The following is a 13,641-nucleotide window of genomic DNA, read 5'->3' on the forward strand; positions in this document are numbered from 1 at the left end:
GCTGAAACACCCGTTTAAAAATTGTAGAAAAAATACGTGAGAAAACTTTCATCAAAAAAACCTGACACTACATTTGACAACTGAAGAGATTTTTAAGTACAAAAAGTACAACTGGCTTTGAGAGAGCAGCACATCAAAACAAAGAGAACACCAGTTATGGCTGGAAGAGTGGACAAGCATAGCAGAGACATGGGACAGAATAATGGGGAAAACGGCAGAATGGATTGCACAGGTTTACAGACACAGTTAAGAGATCATAATTTATGTACTTTTAGAGTTAGTGAAAAAATTGAAACAGAAAAAAATCATTTAATATTTTTCCAGCTTCTCATCAGTTGACTCTTGAGGGCTTGGTGTGACCCGTGGTCGTCGGAAACAGCTTTCGAATCCCATCTAGAATTAAAAACGTAAATATTAGTCTTATAAATATGATCTACTTACCTTTGCTATTTTGACAATCCACCAGTCACCATGTTCCATTTCCTCTTTCTTTGTGGAGTCGTTACTATCCTTTCTCCTTGATTCTCCTTTATTCTTGTTCTTCTTTGGCTGAGGTTTCACGTCATCACTCATCTTGGATCCTCTCCTCCATGCAATGAAGGAATCGAAATCCATATGAATATGATTGTCTTTGGTGGAATAGGTGGTGTTCCGGCGGACGAGGATTGGTCGAGCGGATATCTGCAAAATAAGAGAACTAGAAAATTGAATTTAATATCATGGCTTTGATTACCTTCGGTGGACACAAATCATAAGTTGTGGATTCAATATCAGGGTATGCTGGTGGCGGTACTGTAACTGAGAAAGACACCCTCTTGGTTTGAGTGTTTTCACGGCATGACGTCCTTCCGAGCTCTACACAGGACCACGATCGACGCATTCCAGCGGCAACTGAAATGACAGAATGAGATGGATCAGAAAACTTCAGAAAACTTCTATGTGTGGCACTTTTCTGTTTTATTTTTCATTTTCCCAAGCACGTTTGTTTTGGAGAACCACGCTTGTAAATTTTCAAAAAAGTACGTCAGCGGAAACAAAAGAATCATGCTCAAAAACAAAACTCACTAGGCCTGGTCATCTCTTCCTTGAAGTTTGCCAACAGCACCGAATTCCTTCGCTTCAGCTGAAACTGCAATTTTCGTTGACGCTTCTCACGTTCGCTACGTGGCATTTTAGTATCGTTTGCGTTAGCCTGTAAGGGAGAATGGTTGGTTAACGTTTTGTGAGTGAGGGAATTGAATGGAAGGTGGAAAATGGATTAAAAGATGGGTCATAGAACATTCACAAGGACGATTTCGGCTTACCTCAGAAAGATTTACATACAGTCCGTATAAGAGTTCTGAGGAAGAGGCAGTTGGAATGTGGGGTTCTGAAAAAAAAATTGGGTTGTGACTTTAGATAGGATTATAACACGGGAATAAAAAAAGGAATCAAATGTTTTTGTTTGTTTTGAAAACTGGATTCGATTCTCAATTCTAGCTAATGAATCTTCCTTTATACCGAAATATGAGTGTTGATTGAATCCGCTCTAACCAGACATCATACACAAGAAAAAAAATAAGGAAAACAACGAATCGGTAGATTCACATCTTCCCCGTTAACCTTACCCCTAAATAACCGTTTATTTATGTTCTTCATCAACAATAAAACGCTAATTCAACTCAACGCGCTCACGTCACTTTCCTTCCCCATTTTCAGGGTCACATCATGAAAAATTTGCCTCTTCTTTTTCCGCGCGTTTCCCTATTTACAGATCATAATCTTCAACTTGTGTTTCCTTTCCGGCCATATGGAGATCTTTTTCCCTCCAACTGTAAATAATAGTCATACTAACCTCGGTCGAGATTCCAACCTCGCAAAAATGCGATTTCATTTGGCTTGAAGAGCACTGGATCCGAAACAGCGGGCCGAAGCATTGTGTGTTCTGTTCTGAAGAGAGAGAATGAAAATTTGAAAATGTGTGCTTTAAAAAACGAAGAAGCTCGGAAGGAATGGCCTTGAGAGAGAGGAACGGAAAAAAGAAAATAAATAAATGAAAGGAAATGTGATGTTCCAAGATTTTAATTATAGCGATGGAGAGCGGAAGATGGTTCGTCTTATATTTCAAGTGACGTGCTTATTGCCGGGTTCCAGGATTTTTTTTTGGTTTGGTTTTTTTTCTGTTTTTTTTTTTTTTGCATATATATTTTATTTCCTGGAACCATATTTTGCAGTTAAATGCATAATGGTTATATTATTCATTTTTCAATTTGCAATAAATTTTGATTAAGTTGCTGATTCAATCAGACTAGGAACAATCGAACACTAAATCTTAGAACAGAATTTCGTATTTAAATAAATGATAAAATCTAGCAGATAGGTGTGAAATCAAAAGCTTGAAAAATATGCTTTTGCTCCAATGAATTAGAGCATTCAGAGCATTCATGTGAAGGAAGGAACAGAATATTCGGGTGTTACCGGAACAAGAAAAGAATCTTCAGTACTTATCAGTGAGGACTAAAAACTCTTAAAGAGTTAGTGATATAAATAACTTTTTTTTCAACTCAAAAGAAAACTCAAAACTGAAAACTGAGTAGGGTTTAAGTCGAAAAAAGGACAAAGCAGAAGAAGAAGAGAAAGAATTATTTCAACAGACGTGGGAAGAAACTAAGGGAGTGGGAAAGAAACTGGTGATAAATATGAAGGATTTAAGTTATTTTTTCTCGGTCCCAGTTTTCCCTTCTATTTTCGGACTACACCACGCTTATTTTCTTAGAAAATTGAAGTGAGAAATTTAGGGAATATAATTAATGAGAAAGAGGAGGATAAATGCTTCCGCAAGACTAATTTCTCAAATTTGAACTTCTTCGTATGGAAGAACATTTTGTTTATTAAGAAGAAAACGGAATTATAAGAACATCTGGAAGTTTTTTTAGTCTGTTATTCTCTAAAAACGAATTTATAAACAAAAGACGCTACTGTAAACTAATAAGAAATTAAGAATAGATTAAAAATAAACTGTGTGGGAGGGTTTAGATCCCAAACGTTTAACCCTAACTATTTGGGTCATAAATTACCCAACTTGAATTTCATCCTATTATAAAAAGGGAACAAATTAATTGAAAAAGAAGAAAATAGGTTTTGAACCACTCGAGAAAAAAAGGCTGTTTGATTCTCTACCAAACGCACTCGAGCAACCAACACATGCCATTCATTATTTTCTAGGCAGCTAAATTAATCACAAACGTATGGGGATGGCAATAAATCATGATTCGTTCGAGGAAAAATTCTGTCCGGAAACGCGAGCGAACACAAACAACGACTCTATACTTTAACCTACACCTCTTATCTTTTTTGCCCCTCACCAGAATGGAAATTTGAACATAATTGTCCATTGTGTCTGTCCTCTTTTCACTATCATTCACTTTGTACTATTGAGGTGGGGCAAAAGTGTTACAAAAAAACTTGAAGAGGTCGTGGAAGTGGAAGTTACCCCAACCGGTTCTCCGGAAAAGACTAGAGGACTACTGGATGATTTTCTATTACCGTTCACACTATAATCTTTTTGTTTTTTTCTTCTTCCTACTTTCTTTCATTAGAACCTTTTCTTAGACAAAAAAAAAAGAAGAAAAAAAAAGGACAATACGAAACTGAAAGCTTCTTGGTTTTGTCGGGGTGCACTTCTCGGTATCGGGACAAAAGATAATTGGGTAGATTAGGTTTATGGGAATCTGTTTAATTATGGTGGATTATTATAAGAATACTGTGAGAACCGGCAGTGGGGTGTGGGAAGAAGGAGAAGAAATTCTTATGATTCCATTTTTTGAAAAACTTTTAAACTACTACTCGTCATATTTTATTATCACAAGCCATGGTCACTCAAACTGATAAAAAAAGCTCATAAAAATGACTTTCAAAAGTTTAGAACAAAAGAAGTGAACAATGGGCAACGAGGGTAGTTCGTTGCGTCTTTTTTCTTCCTCTCTTAATTTTCGAAATTGGTTATCTTGATTTTGAAAAAAACGAAGAGGAAGGGCATCGGTATTGTATTACAACGAAGTAAGTCACAAATTCGATAGATTTTTTAACACCAGAATATTTTGTTAAGCTGGAGGGGTGATCCTAAAGGGCTCATGACATTTTTGCATCATGCATCGAACTGGAAACATTTGATTGGAGAGGAATAAACAAGTAAGTTTGAAATCGTCATATTAAACAACAATATAACCTCATACTACAATTGGTACTGAAATTCGAAGAATCAGCAGATAAGAATTTGCATCAATAGACTTGAAGCTAAACTCACGTAGGAGAAAGTCCATATTGAGAAAAAAATCAAATGGACGAGAATAATAGACAAAAATGTACGACACATAAAAACCAGAGCTCTTGGAAATAGGAGTGACAAGTTCAGGTTATCATAGTACGTTCTCAACTTTTTCGGAAACTTCCGTAGCATGCAAAACATTGAAAATTTTTGAAGAAAATATAGGATGTGCTAATAAGCATAAAATGCTCCGTGAACCATGAGATACACTGAAAATTTATTTGGAGATCAGAAGAACTCAAGCAAACTGCAAGATATAATGAAGTTATATAAATATTTCGGGAGTTTTTAAATATATATATATTTATGGGTTAGTAGGTGGTAGGTGCTACAAAATTTCAAAATGGACACAATCATTTTGTATCCAGTAATGAATGACTGGTCAGCTCCAGCAGTGCCTCCTACATATATCTTACTAGTCACCCCTAAACACCTACATATTCTATGCGGGTTGGGTGAGAGTCACGGTGGTCCGGTGAAGGTCAAATTGAAAAAGAGAAAATCCATTTGAACACTTGATAACAAAATAATGAAAAAAAAGAGAAGTTTGAAAGTGCGATTAAACTTTTTTCAAAATCCTCTCGAGTTTCTAATCCTCCTGTGAAACTTGTGGAAAAAAAGCTTCATGACTTTCAATTTAAAAACTGAATCATGGGATTTTTTTCACGTGCACAAGTTCAGGATCTTTTTGGGATCACCAACAGCCAATTAAAGAGTGAAAACAACACATCGACAAAACTGAATTTGCATTTTCAAACGTGAGAACATGATAATAATAATATTCTTGAAATTTTGTTATTAGGATGTTCTTAAGGAGTTGAACTTAACCATTACGAGCACCACACAGAAACGTTGATTTTTGGCCATTTTGACTATTTTCAGGAGTCTGGAGCTCTGCTGGCAGATTTCCGATCACTTTGAATATTTTGAAGAGAGTGAAATAGACTTAAATTGAAGATTTTGCAATCTCAGCATTTTTCAAATTCCTAGTTTTCCAGCTATCTGCCGATTTGTGAAAGAGACTTTTTTCACATTTCTAGTAAAAAAAACAGGCCAAATCAACTGAAAAATAATCATTGTATAGCCTATTGACCGGTACTATGAATTTGGTACGGTAAAGACGCTGTGGTGTAAACACCGATATCTGTACACGACCAGCTAAAAAAACTGTCGGTAAAAAAAAACTTTCAAATTTTTTAAATTTTAAATCTTTTGAAAACCACAAAAAAAGATTTTGTGATTCTCAATTTTTCAAAACACTTAAATCACCATTGAATGCTTTACGAAATCTTAGAAACAACGTATTGCTCATGTCCCATCCACTTCTCTCATTGCTTGACTATTTACTTATGATTTAGTTGACTGGCATTTTTTCACTTACTACTCGCAAAAAGTCAACACACAACCGAAAACGTGATGGTATTGATATTTGGCAGTGGTACAAACTAAACACTTTTTGATCTTTATTTGTTGTTTTACCTGTTCGCGCGCTTTGAAATCTTTTACAAAACTCTCTTTTTTGCGACAAAAAATAAATCCTTGGTACTCTTTTTTTGTGTCCTGACCTTTTGGTAATTTTTGGGTCAGAAATCAGTTGGTTTTAGAAAAAAACATTTGAGGTGAACAGTACTGTTTATGAAAAGTTAGAGATGTTTATAACTAATCGTGATATCACAGTTTCATTAAGCATTTTGTTGACTTTTTCGAAACTAAAACTGAAAAGTCACGTTTTCGATTACAAAATATTTATAGGAGCACCTTCTGACTTTGATGAATACGTTCTGTTCTAGAAATTTTGAGAAAATTTTAATTCTCATGTTGAGAATGAAGAACAAATTTCTGATCATGAAAAGGACTATTGTTTCAGTCTTCTCACGATCAGAAATGGATACAGAACTCCACAAAAAAAACCATAGACACATACATTAGTCGTAAAATGACAAAATGTAGAGATAGTAAACCAAAAATTAGTGAAACTCGATTAACTGTTGATTAGATTGAAACAGAAAAATCAGACGAAATCAAATGGATCTCTGCCAGACGAGGCGATCGGCGGTCGTCTCGACTTTGAACAATACTATAAAAACTGATGGAGACCTCAGGCATTTAGTTTTTTCTCTTAAATCAGAAAAGTACACAACAAACAACTATTGATATCACTTGAGAAACGAGAAACCTATTGAGACAGTGATCGTGGTTTGGGTCACACATACACAATTAATTTCACAAAAAAAGTGGTAGGAAATATGGGTGGCTTCACTTTTTTAGTTCACAACCGATTTTAGGATTATCTACAAAAACGATGGTCATTGAATAGCCGATGGTTATGAAATTTTTGTTAATCGCGGCAAAAAAATTGTTTCTAGTTTCCAATTAAATGACTGTGCTTTTAGATAAAGAGACTAAAGCTAGGATTGGACCTGCTAAAACAAGAGGAGATTCACTTTTGGAAAAAAAACAACGAAAAAGCAAAATAAGAACAAAGCTATCCTCCGAGGCTGTGTCCGTCGACATTTGAATAATTGATGAGGAACACACAAATATTCAATGAAGAAAAAACTGATTGGAAATTAGATAGAAAGCATGAAGAGCAAAGCGATGGAGATGGATGAAAATAGGATTGTGTCAGTGTGTGTGTGTGTGTGTGTGTGGGAGGAAAAAGAAATGAAGGGAAAACGTTGTTCAAAAACCGACAAGAAATTGAGAAGACGAGAGGTGCCGAAAACGAGAAACATGGGGTGGCCCATGATGGAAGAAAAAAAAGTGAAACAGTGTGAAAAAAAACAAAACAAGTTGATTGAAGAACCTGAACAAACGTATGTGTTTAGCCAATCAATCTTCGCCTCCTCGTGGTCTGTAGAGGTTGGGGGGTCGAAGTCAACGGGTGAAAAAAAAACGGAATAGAATGGGGGAATGATAGATACCAAAATCATTAGACAAGGTCAAAATTGTTTACCCATAGATTTGCAAAATTTTGTACTCAATTTTTGATTGTTTACCGCATTAAGACATGTTTTTTCTTGTTCTTTGTGATGTCGGAACGTGTTGCAAATACGTCCATCAACTAAGAATATGGTTAAGAAGTTTTTAGATGAAGAGAAATAAATATTGAAAAAATAACTTTGCGCTATTCAATCACAGGTAAAATGCGAACGGATCCGTTTCGGTGTCCACTAGGTTTTCTATCCGTAACGGGTCCGTTACGGGCAGTTTCGCGAATCTGAGTTCGCGAACGGATCCGTTTTTTCAACATTCGCAATCGGACAGGATACGGAGTTCGCGAACGGACCGGACACGGATGCAGCTGGAGGTCGAGAGATAGCTCCCATGCCCATTCGCGAACGGATCCGTTCCGGATGGCCGAGTTGTGAGGGACTAGCTTTCTCTTAACTCTTCCATCATATTTTTGCATCTTTTTTTTGTATTTTTAATCTATTTTTGCCGTTTTTTCCTACTTTTCTCGGCAATTGTGCCGATTTCTGTCTATCAAAATTTTCGAAAGGCGATTCTACGATGAAAAAAGGTTTGTAACACAAAGGTAATTCTTCGAAACATAGGGTTTGTTATAGGTATCACTTAACCTCTCCGTGAGCAAAAGGAACAAAAAATATTGTTTTGGTGCTCACTTTTGCAAAAAGCAAGTTGCTAGCTTAAGGTAAGTGCAAACCACATTAGTTTTCGAAATAGTGACTTTTCAAATTTTCAGCGATGGACATCTACTAAACATCTACCGACTAAAACGTTGGAAATGAGACAATTTTCAAAACCCGGAAAACAAAAAATATAACTAATAGGTAAACAGTATGCTGCATTTTCGGAAAATTTCCCAATTTTTTTTTCAGATTGCTCTGGTTCCGGTTGGTCGTTCAACAAAAAAAAGGATTTTCATAGTTTCTCGAACTTTCTTGTACGTTTGATTGTTGTTTCTTATATGTTTTCTTAATAAAGTTCCGAATACTAAGTCTACAGCTATCATGAAAACTCAGCAAAAATTAAGAGAAACTGAAAAAAGGAGCGGCGGGGGTTTTCAAAGAATGAGTCGGAAACGGATCCGTTACGGATTCGCGTACGGTCCGTATACTATTCCTATTTCATCCGCGCGCGAATGGCGGAGAATCCGTAACGGATTGTTCGCGAATCACCTGTGATACGAAAAAATTACTCAGAATATTCTAAAAATATCACATTTTTTTATTTTTTCCAGAAAACAATGTTAGAGTCAGGAGAGTCCGACGAACTCGGTGGGAATCCCATCGTTCTCATGTATGCATAAATAATTCTGTACGTAAATACAGAAATGCAAACAAATATGACGTGAAGAAAAGTCTTGAGGAAGGAATACCAGTCTGAAAATCAAGTGATGTCAGGTGAGTGCAATAATTCTGAAAATCTGAGTTCAAAACTTGAAAACTCGAATAGATTAAATTCACACGAACGGGAAAAGTTGTTTCGATAGTCTGTTGGGATTTGCAAAACGCTCTGAAAAATAAGAAACCAGATAAGGAAAATCTCAGACAACTTCTTCAACGTCCGCACCATTTTTAATTAACAAGTGTCTTGCAATTTGAATCAATATTCAAAACGTTTGTACAAATTTAGTTCCCCATACTAAGAAATCTTGAATGAAATTGTTTTCAGCCTTTTATGAAAAAAATTGTTTGCAAAAAGCTGGTTAAACATTTTTGTTCCCGATTTTCTCACGAAGTTCAGGTGCAGAATATGTTATAAGAACCTCCATATGATTCAACAGTAGATCACTCGTTTTCTGAAATACTCCGGAACAACGCTACAGAATCCAGAAACATCTTGCAATTTTTTCATCGGAGTGTTTGAAGTTTTTGAGTTGTAGCCTCCTACCGTAAAACATGTAATAGGAGGGTACCCTAACTTTTAACTTCGATCCAATTTATCTCTGTTCCTGTTTCATATATAAAAAAGTTGTCAACTGATAAATTGTTCATCATAATATTAAAAACATTTTATTAGACCATACTTTTGATATCTCTCATAGGAGCCGAGATAACTGAGCTCGAACTTACAGGTTTTACGGTAGATTTCCTATATAACTAAAATTTTAAAAATACTATTTTTACAAAACTTTGCTTCAACCTAATATCTAGATTTATCTACCTCCTCATTTTTCAGTTTCTATGAAAAAAAACCTTAAAAAGTGATTGTTTATGTAAAGTTTAGTGGTTAGTGAAATTGAGTTCAGTAAATACTTCCCAGAACTTGCAGAGATCAGAAGAAACTGTACAACTATATGGAATGAAGTTATTTAAAAAATACACAAGTGAACAATCCCTACTAATTATCACTTCTTCTTCTTTTTGGCCGTGGAGCATATTCGATCTCAGGCCATGATATCGAAACGCCATTCTGATTCACTTGTGCTGCCTGCCAATAATAAAATGTAAAAGCATTGGTTTATCGTCCCGTATCTCTCCGACGTCGAAGGTGAGATTTGTATGTATCAGCGTCGGTGCAGTTTTCAATGCCGTCCAATACCACTATCATTTACTCAATCAATACATTGTACTTCGGAATCGAGCTTATAAACGTGACGTATGTTCTGTTCATAAAATAGTATTTTTAAAATTTTAGTTATATAGGAAATCTACCGTGAAACCTGTAAGTTCGAGCTCAGTTATCTCGGCTCCTATGAAGATATCAAAAGTATGGTCTAATAAAATGTTTTTGATATTATGATGAACAATTTATCAGTTGACGACTTTTTTATAACTTAGTTTCGCACTCAAGAAAAACTTGAAACGAGTTATAACCTCGAAAAATGTATGTTTATGGTCAAAATTTAGCACTGAAAACACTTTCAGAGGCCATATTTTGACTGCTTTTGAGAACGGGCTAAAATTTTTTACGAATTCGGATTCAGCATGTTCGAAAGTACCTTTGTACAAATTTTGAGCGAATTCGCAACCGGTATCTGAAAAACGGACCCTTGTAAGTTTTGGAAATTCAGATTTTCAGAATTTTGAATTTTGAGATCCTTAAATCTCAGAATTTCATAAATTCGGTATTTTGGAGTTTATAATTGCAGAATGAAAATTGCGAATTTTCCAAAACACTGAATTTCAGAAGAATTATCAAATTTCTGAGTTTTTGAATGGAATATTTTTCCAAAATAAATCATTAAAATATAGAAGCGCACCCTCTCATTGAAGCCCACCTCTAAAAGTAGCACACGTTGAGAAAAATGTGGAAAAAAAAGAAGCCTATGAGCTTCTAATAGAAGAAATACGGTAATTCTTATTTTTCCAGCATACGACGTTATGCGTCATATTGGTATAAGGAAGTTCAGTTGCATGCAGCGAGTGCATTGTTCAGATTCGTGGTCTACTGTAACATCAAAAAAGAACCCATGGACAGTTATGAATACAAGCTGAAACATGGAGCATGGACATTTCTCAGTACGATCGTTGGTCGGTCAGTTGTCTTAAATCAAGATTTGGATAAGCTTTGCAATGAGGCGGTGGAAGAAATCATAGTGTTAACAAATATGCAATCACCTTTGTATCAACTGCTATTGAATTTTCTGCAACGCGCACTAAGGTAAACGCCACTTTGCTCATTCGAAATATGCTCATTTTCAACAGAAAAATGACACCAGAAATGAAACCATCGGCCACAGTTCAGTCTCAAATACTAGGCAAATTGACCGACATGCTCAGTGGAAATATGATTGAAGGGTTTTTCCCAAACTTAATGGTGAAGTTTACTGATATCGTCTATGAATTGATGAGACTTGGACGCCATCGACGAAACTGGGACCATTCGCTGTACAACAAGAGCATTCGAGTGATTGTGGAATACATGATTGAAAGGGGAGACCGTCCATTTCGCAATATTCTTTTAGGAAAACTCGAACGCTTCTTGAAATATATGGCCTCGACGGTTTGCAGAGTATTTTTTGAGAGAAGGATTCATTTGTTTCTTAAGTGAGTGTTTCCTTTTTTGTTACTTGTTACTCAACAAACTGTCTGATAGATCTCAAAGCTAGATTTTAATGTGGCAAGACGCATCTAATTCAGATATACGAAATTCCACTGGTGTAGGCCACTCGGTGGAAGTTTCATGACATTCTAAGTGAACGAACTTTAAGTTAGAAAATTTTCTATCAGATAAATAATAACTAAAACTTATCTGCCGCAGATTACCAAACATATTCACTTTATATATAAAAATGAACTGGAAAAAAATAATAAAAGTGTTACTTCAACTTCACTAATCCGCATAAGCAAACATTTCTGATAGAGTTACAATCTGGCTACTAACTTTTAGACAATTTTTGTTCCAGTGAAAGGTTGATGGTTCCAGTGAAAGATATCGAAAAAACTTGAATGGAAACAATTTTTGGCTTCAGTGAGAAAATATACACAGTATTATTTCTAATAGAAGCCCATGGGCTGGTGGACTATTATTGAGGAGGGGAGTGAGCTCCAATTTTTCACACTTCATTTTCAAAAAAAGCGAATTCAAAGCAAATGATAATAAGTTTATGGCACGCAATGTTTCCGCTCGGAACGAGAAATCGTGCCTATTGATAAATTCCGTGAGTTATCCTAAGATTTCCTGCAAAGTTATTTTTTTCGATTGGAAATGTGTCTGAATCTTTACTTCGAATGAGGGATCTTTTGAAAAAAAAGCCTCCTTGAATTTTGATCATTTTTCTTGAAATCAACAACTCACCGTATTTTCTCTAAAAGAAGCCCATGGACTTCTACAGTACTCTACAGAATGGTAATTCCACCATCTGTTTGTGCTGGAACACCTATTTTGGTCAACATTCGTGAAAAGCTGTCAACATGAAAAATAAAGGACTCCCTTCAAAACCTACGTACAAAACATTTGGAGCCATCAACGTGACGCGGAAACAAAAAACCGGAAAATTTTTAAAAAATCACGGTTTGTCCGATCCACAGAATGATAATTCCACTCTTAATAAATGAGATTTTAGAAGGTTCGAAGCTCTGTGGCCTGAATTTTACGAATTTTTAGTATGTAGTTCCATACTTTCGATATCTCTCATAGCAGCCGAGATGATTGACATTGAGCTTAAACTTGACAGTGTGCGGGTTTTCCTATTACAGGTTTTACGGTAGCTTTCTTATATGATCAAAATTTAGAAAAATACCCTATATACAAAATTTCGCTCCAACCTGATATGTAGATTTATTTACCCACCCCCCTCCCCCCCTTATTATTCAGTTTCTATAAAGAAAAAATACTGAAAAAGAATAAGTTAGTGAAACTGAGTTTATTGAATAATTCCCAAAAGTTGCAGATATAAAAAAAAACTTTCCAATTGTGTTGAATGAAAATTTTTCGAAAATACACAAGTAAACAATCTCTATTAATTATCGATTCTTCTTCTTTTTGGCCTTGGAGCATATTCGATCTCAGGCCATGCTATCGAAACACCATTCTGATTCACTTGGGCTTTCTGCCAATCCAAAAATGTGAAAGCATTGGTCCACAGATCTGTTTCTCTCATAAGTCGAAGATAAGGTTCGAATGCATCAACAGTGTAGTTTTCGATGCCGTCCAAAACCTCCATCGTCTCATCAATCAATACATTGTATTTGGGAATCGCACTAACATACGTGACGTACGTTCTAACTTCTTTGAACATGTAGACTTTGATGAGGAGAGAAATGGTTTCTCTTCGGGTGTCGACATGTATCATAAGTTCTCTGAAAACTAAAAGTTAGAATGGATATATTCTTAATTTATAAACTGTGCTATTGGAAGTCTAGAATCAGGAAAGTGAATATGTTTGGTAATCTGCGGCAGATAAGTTTTAGTTATTATTTATCTGATAGAAAATTTTCTAACTTAAAGTTCGTTCACTTAGAATGTCATGAAACTTCCACCGAGTGGCCTACACCAGTGGAATTTCGTATATCTGAATTAGATGCGTCTTGCCACATTAAAATCTAGCTTTGAGATCTATCAGACAGTTTGTTGAGTAACAAGTAACAAAAAAGGAAACACTCACTTAAGAAACAAATGAATCCTTCTCTCAAAAAATACTCTGCAAACCGTCGAGGCCATATATTTCAAGAAGCGTTCGAGTTTTCCTAAAAGTATATTGCGAAATGGACGGTCTCCCCTTTCAATCATGTATTCCACAATCACTCGAATGCTCTTGTTGTACAGCGAATGGTCCCAGTTTCGTCGATGGCGTCCAAGTCTCATCAATTCATAGACGATATCAGTAAACTTCACCATTAAGTTTGGGAAAAACCCTTCAATCATATTTCCACTGAGCATGTCGGTCAATTTGCCTAGTATTTGAGACTGAACTTGGCCGATGG

The 13,641-nt window shown here is 35.7% G+C and overlaps 3 protein-coding genes across 3 annotated transcripts; 1 reads left to right on the plus strand and 2 right to left on the minus strand.

Annotated features, from left to right (window-relative positions):
* Positions 1-309: 309 nt before the first annotated feature.
* Positions 310-1,916, minus strand: CBG16928 (the record flags this gene model as incomplete). The annotated part of the gene is made up of 6 exons (XM_002645150.1): positions 310-393; positions 442-681; positions 734-891; positions 1,066-1,192; positions 1,305-1,369; positions 1,835-1,916. 6 exons carry the CDS (start codon positions 1,914-1,916, stop codon positions 310-312), a joined length of 756 nt encoding a protein of 251 aa, XP_002645196.1.
* Positions 1,917-10,924: 9,008 nt separating this feature from the next.
* CBG16929 lies at positions 10,925-11,664 on the plus strand (the record flags this gene model as incomplete). The annotated part of the gene is made up of 2 exons (XM_002645151.1): positions 10,925-11,262; positions 11,622-11,664. 2 exons carry the CDS (start codon positions 10,925-10,927, stop codon positions 11,662-11,664), a joined length of 381 nt encoding a protein of 126 aa, XP_002645197.1.
* Positions 11,665-12,677: 1,013 nt separating this feature from the next.
* Positions 12,678-13,597, minus strand: CBG16930 (the record flags this gene model as incomplete). The annotated part of the gene is made up of 2 exons (XM_002645152.1): positions 12,678-13,017; positions 13,323-13,597. 2 exons carry the CDS (start codon positions 13,595-13,597, stop codon positions 12,678-12,680), a joined length of 615 nt encoding a protein of 204 aa, XP_002645198.1.
* Positions 13,598-13,641: the final 44 nt, after the last annotated feature.

Source organism: Caenorhabditis briggsae (genome assembly GCF_000004555.2).
Source record: "Caenorhabditis briggsae complete genome, chrX, whole genome shotgun sequence".
NCBI classification, from domain to species: Eukaryota; Metazoa; Nematoda; class Chromadorea; order Rhabditida; family Rhabditidae; genus Caenorhabditis; species Caenorhabditis briggsae.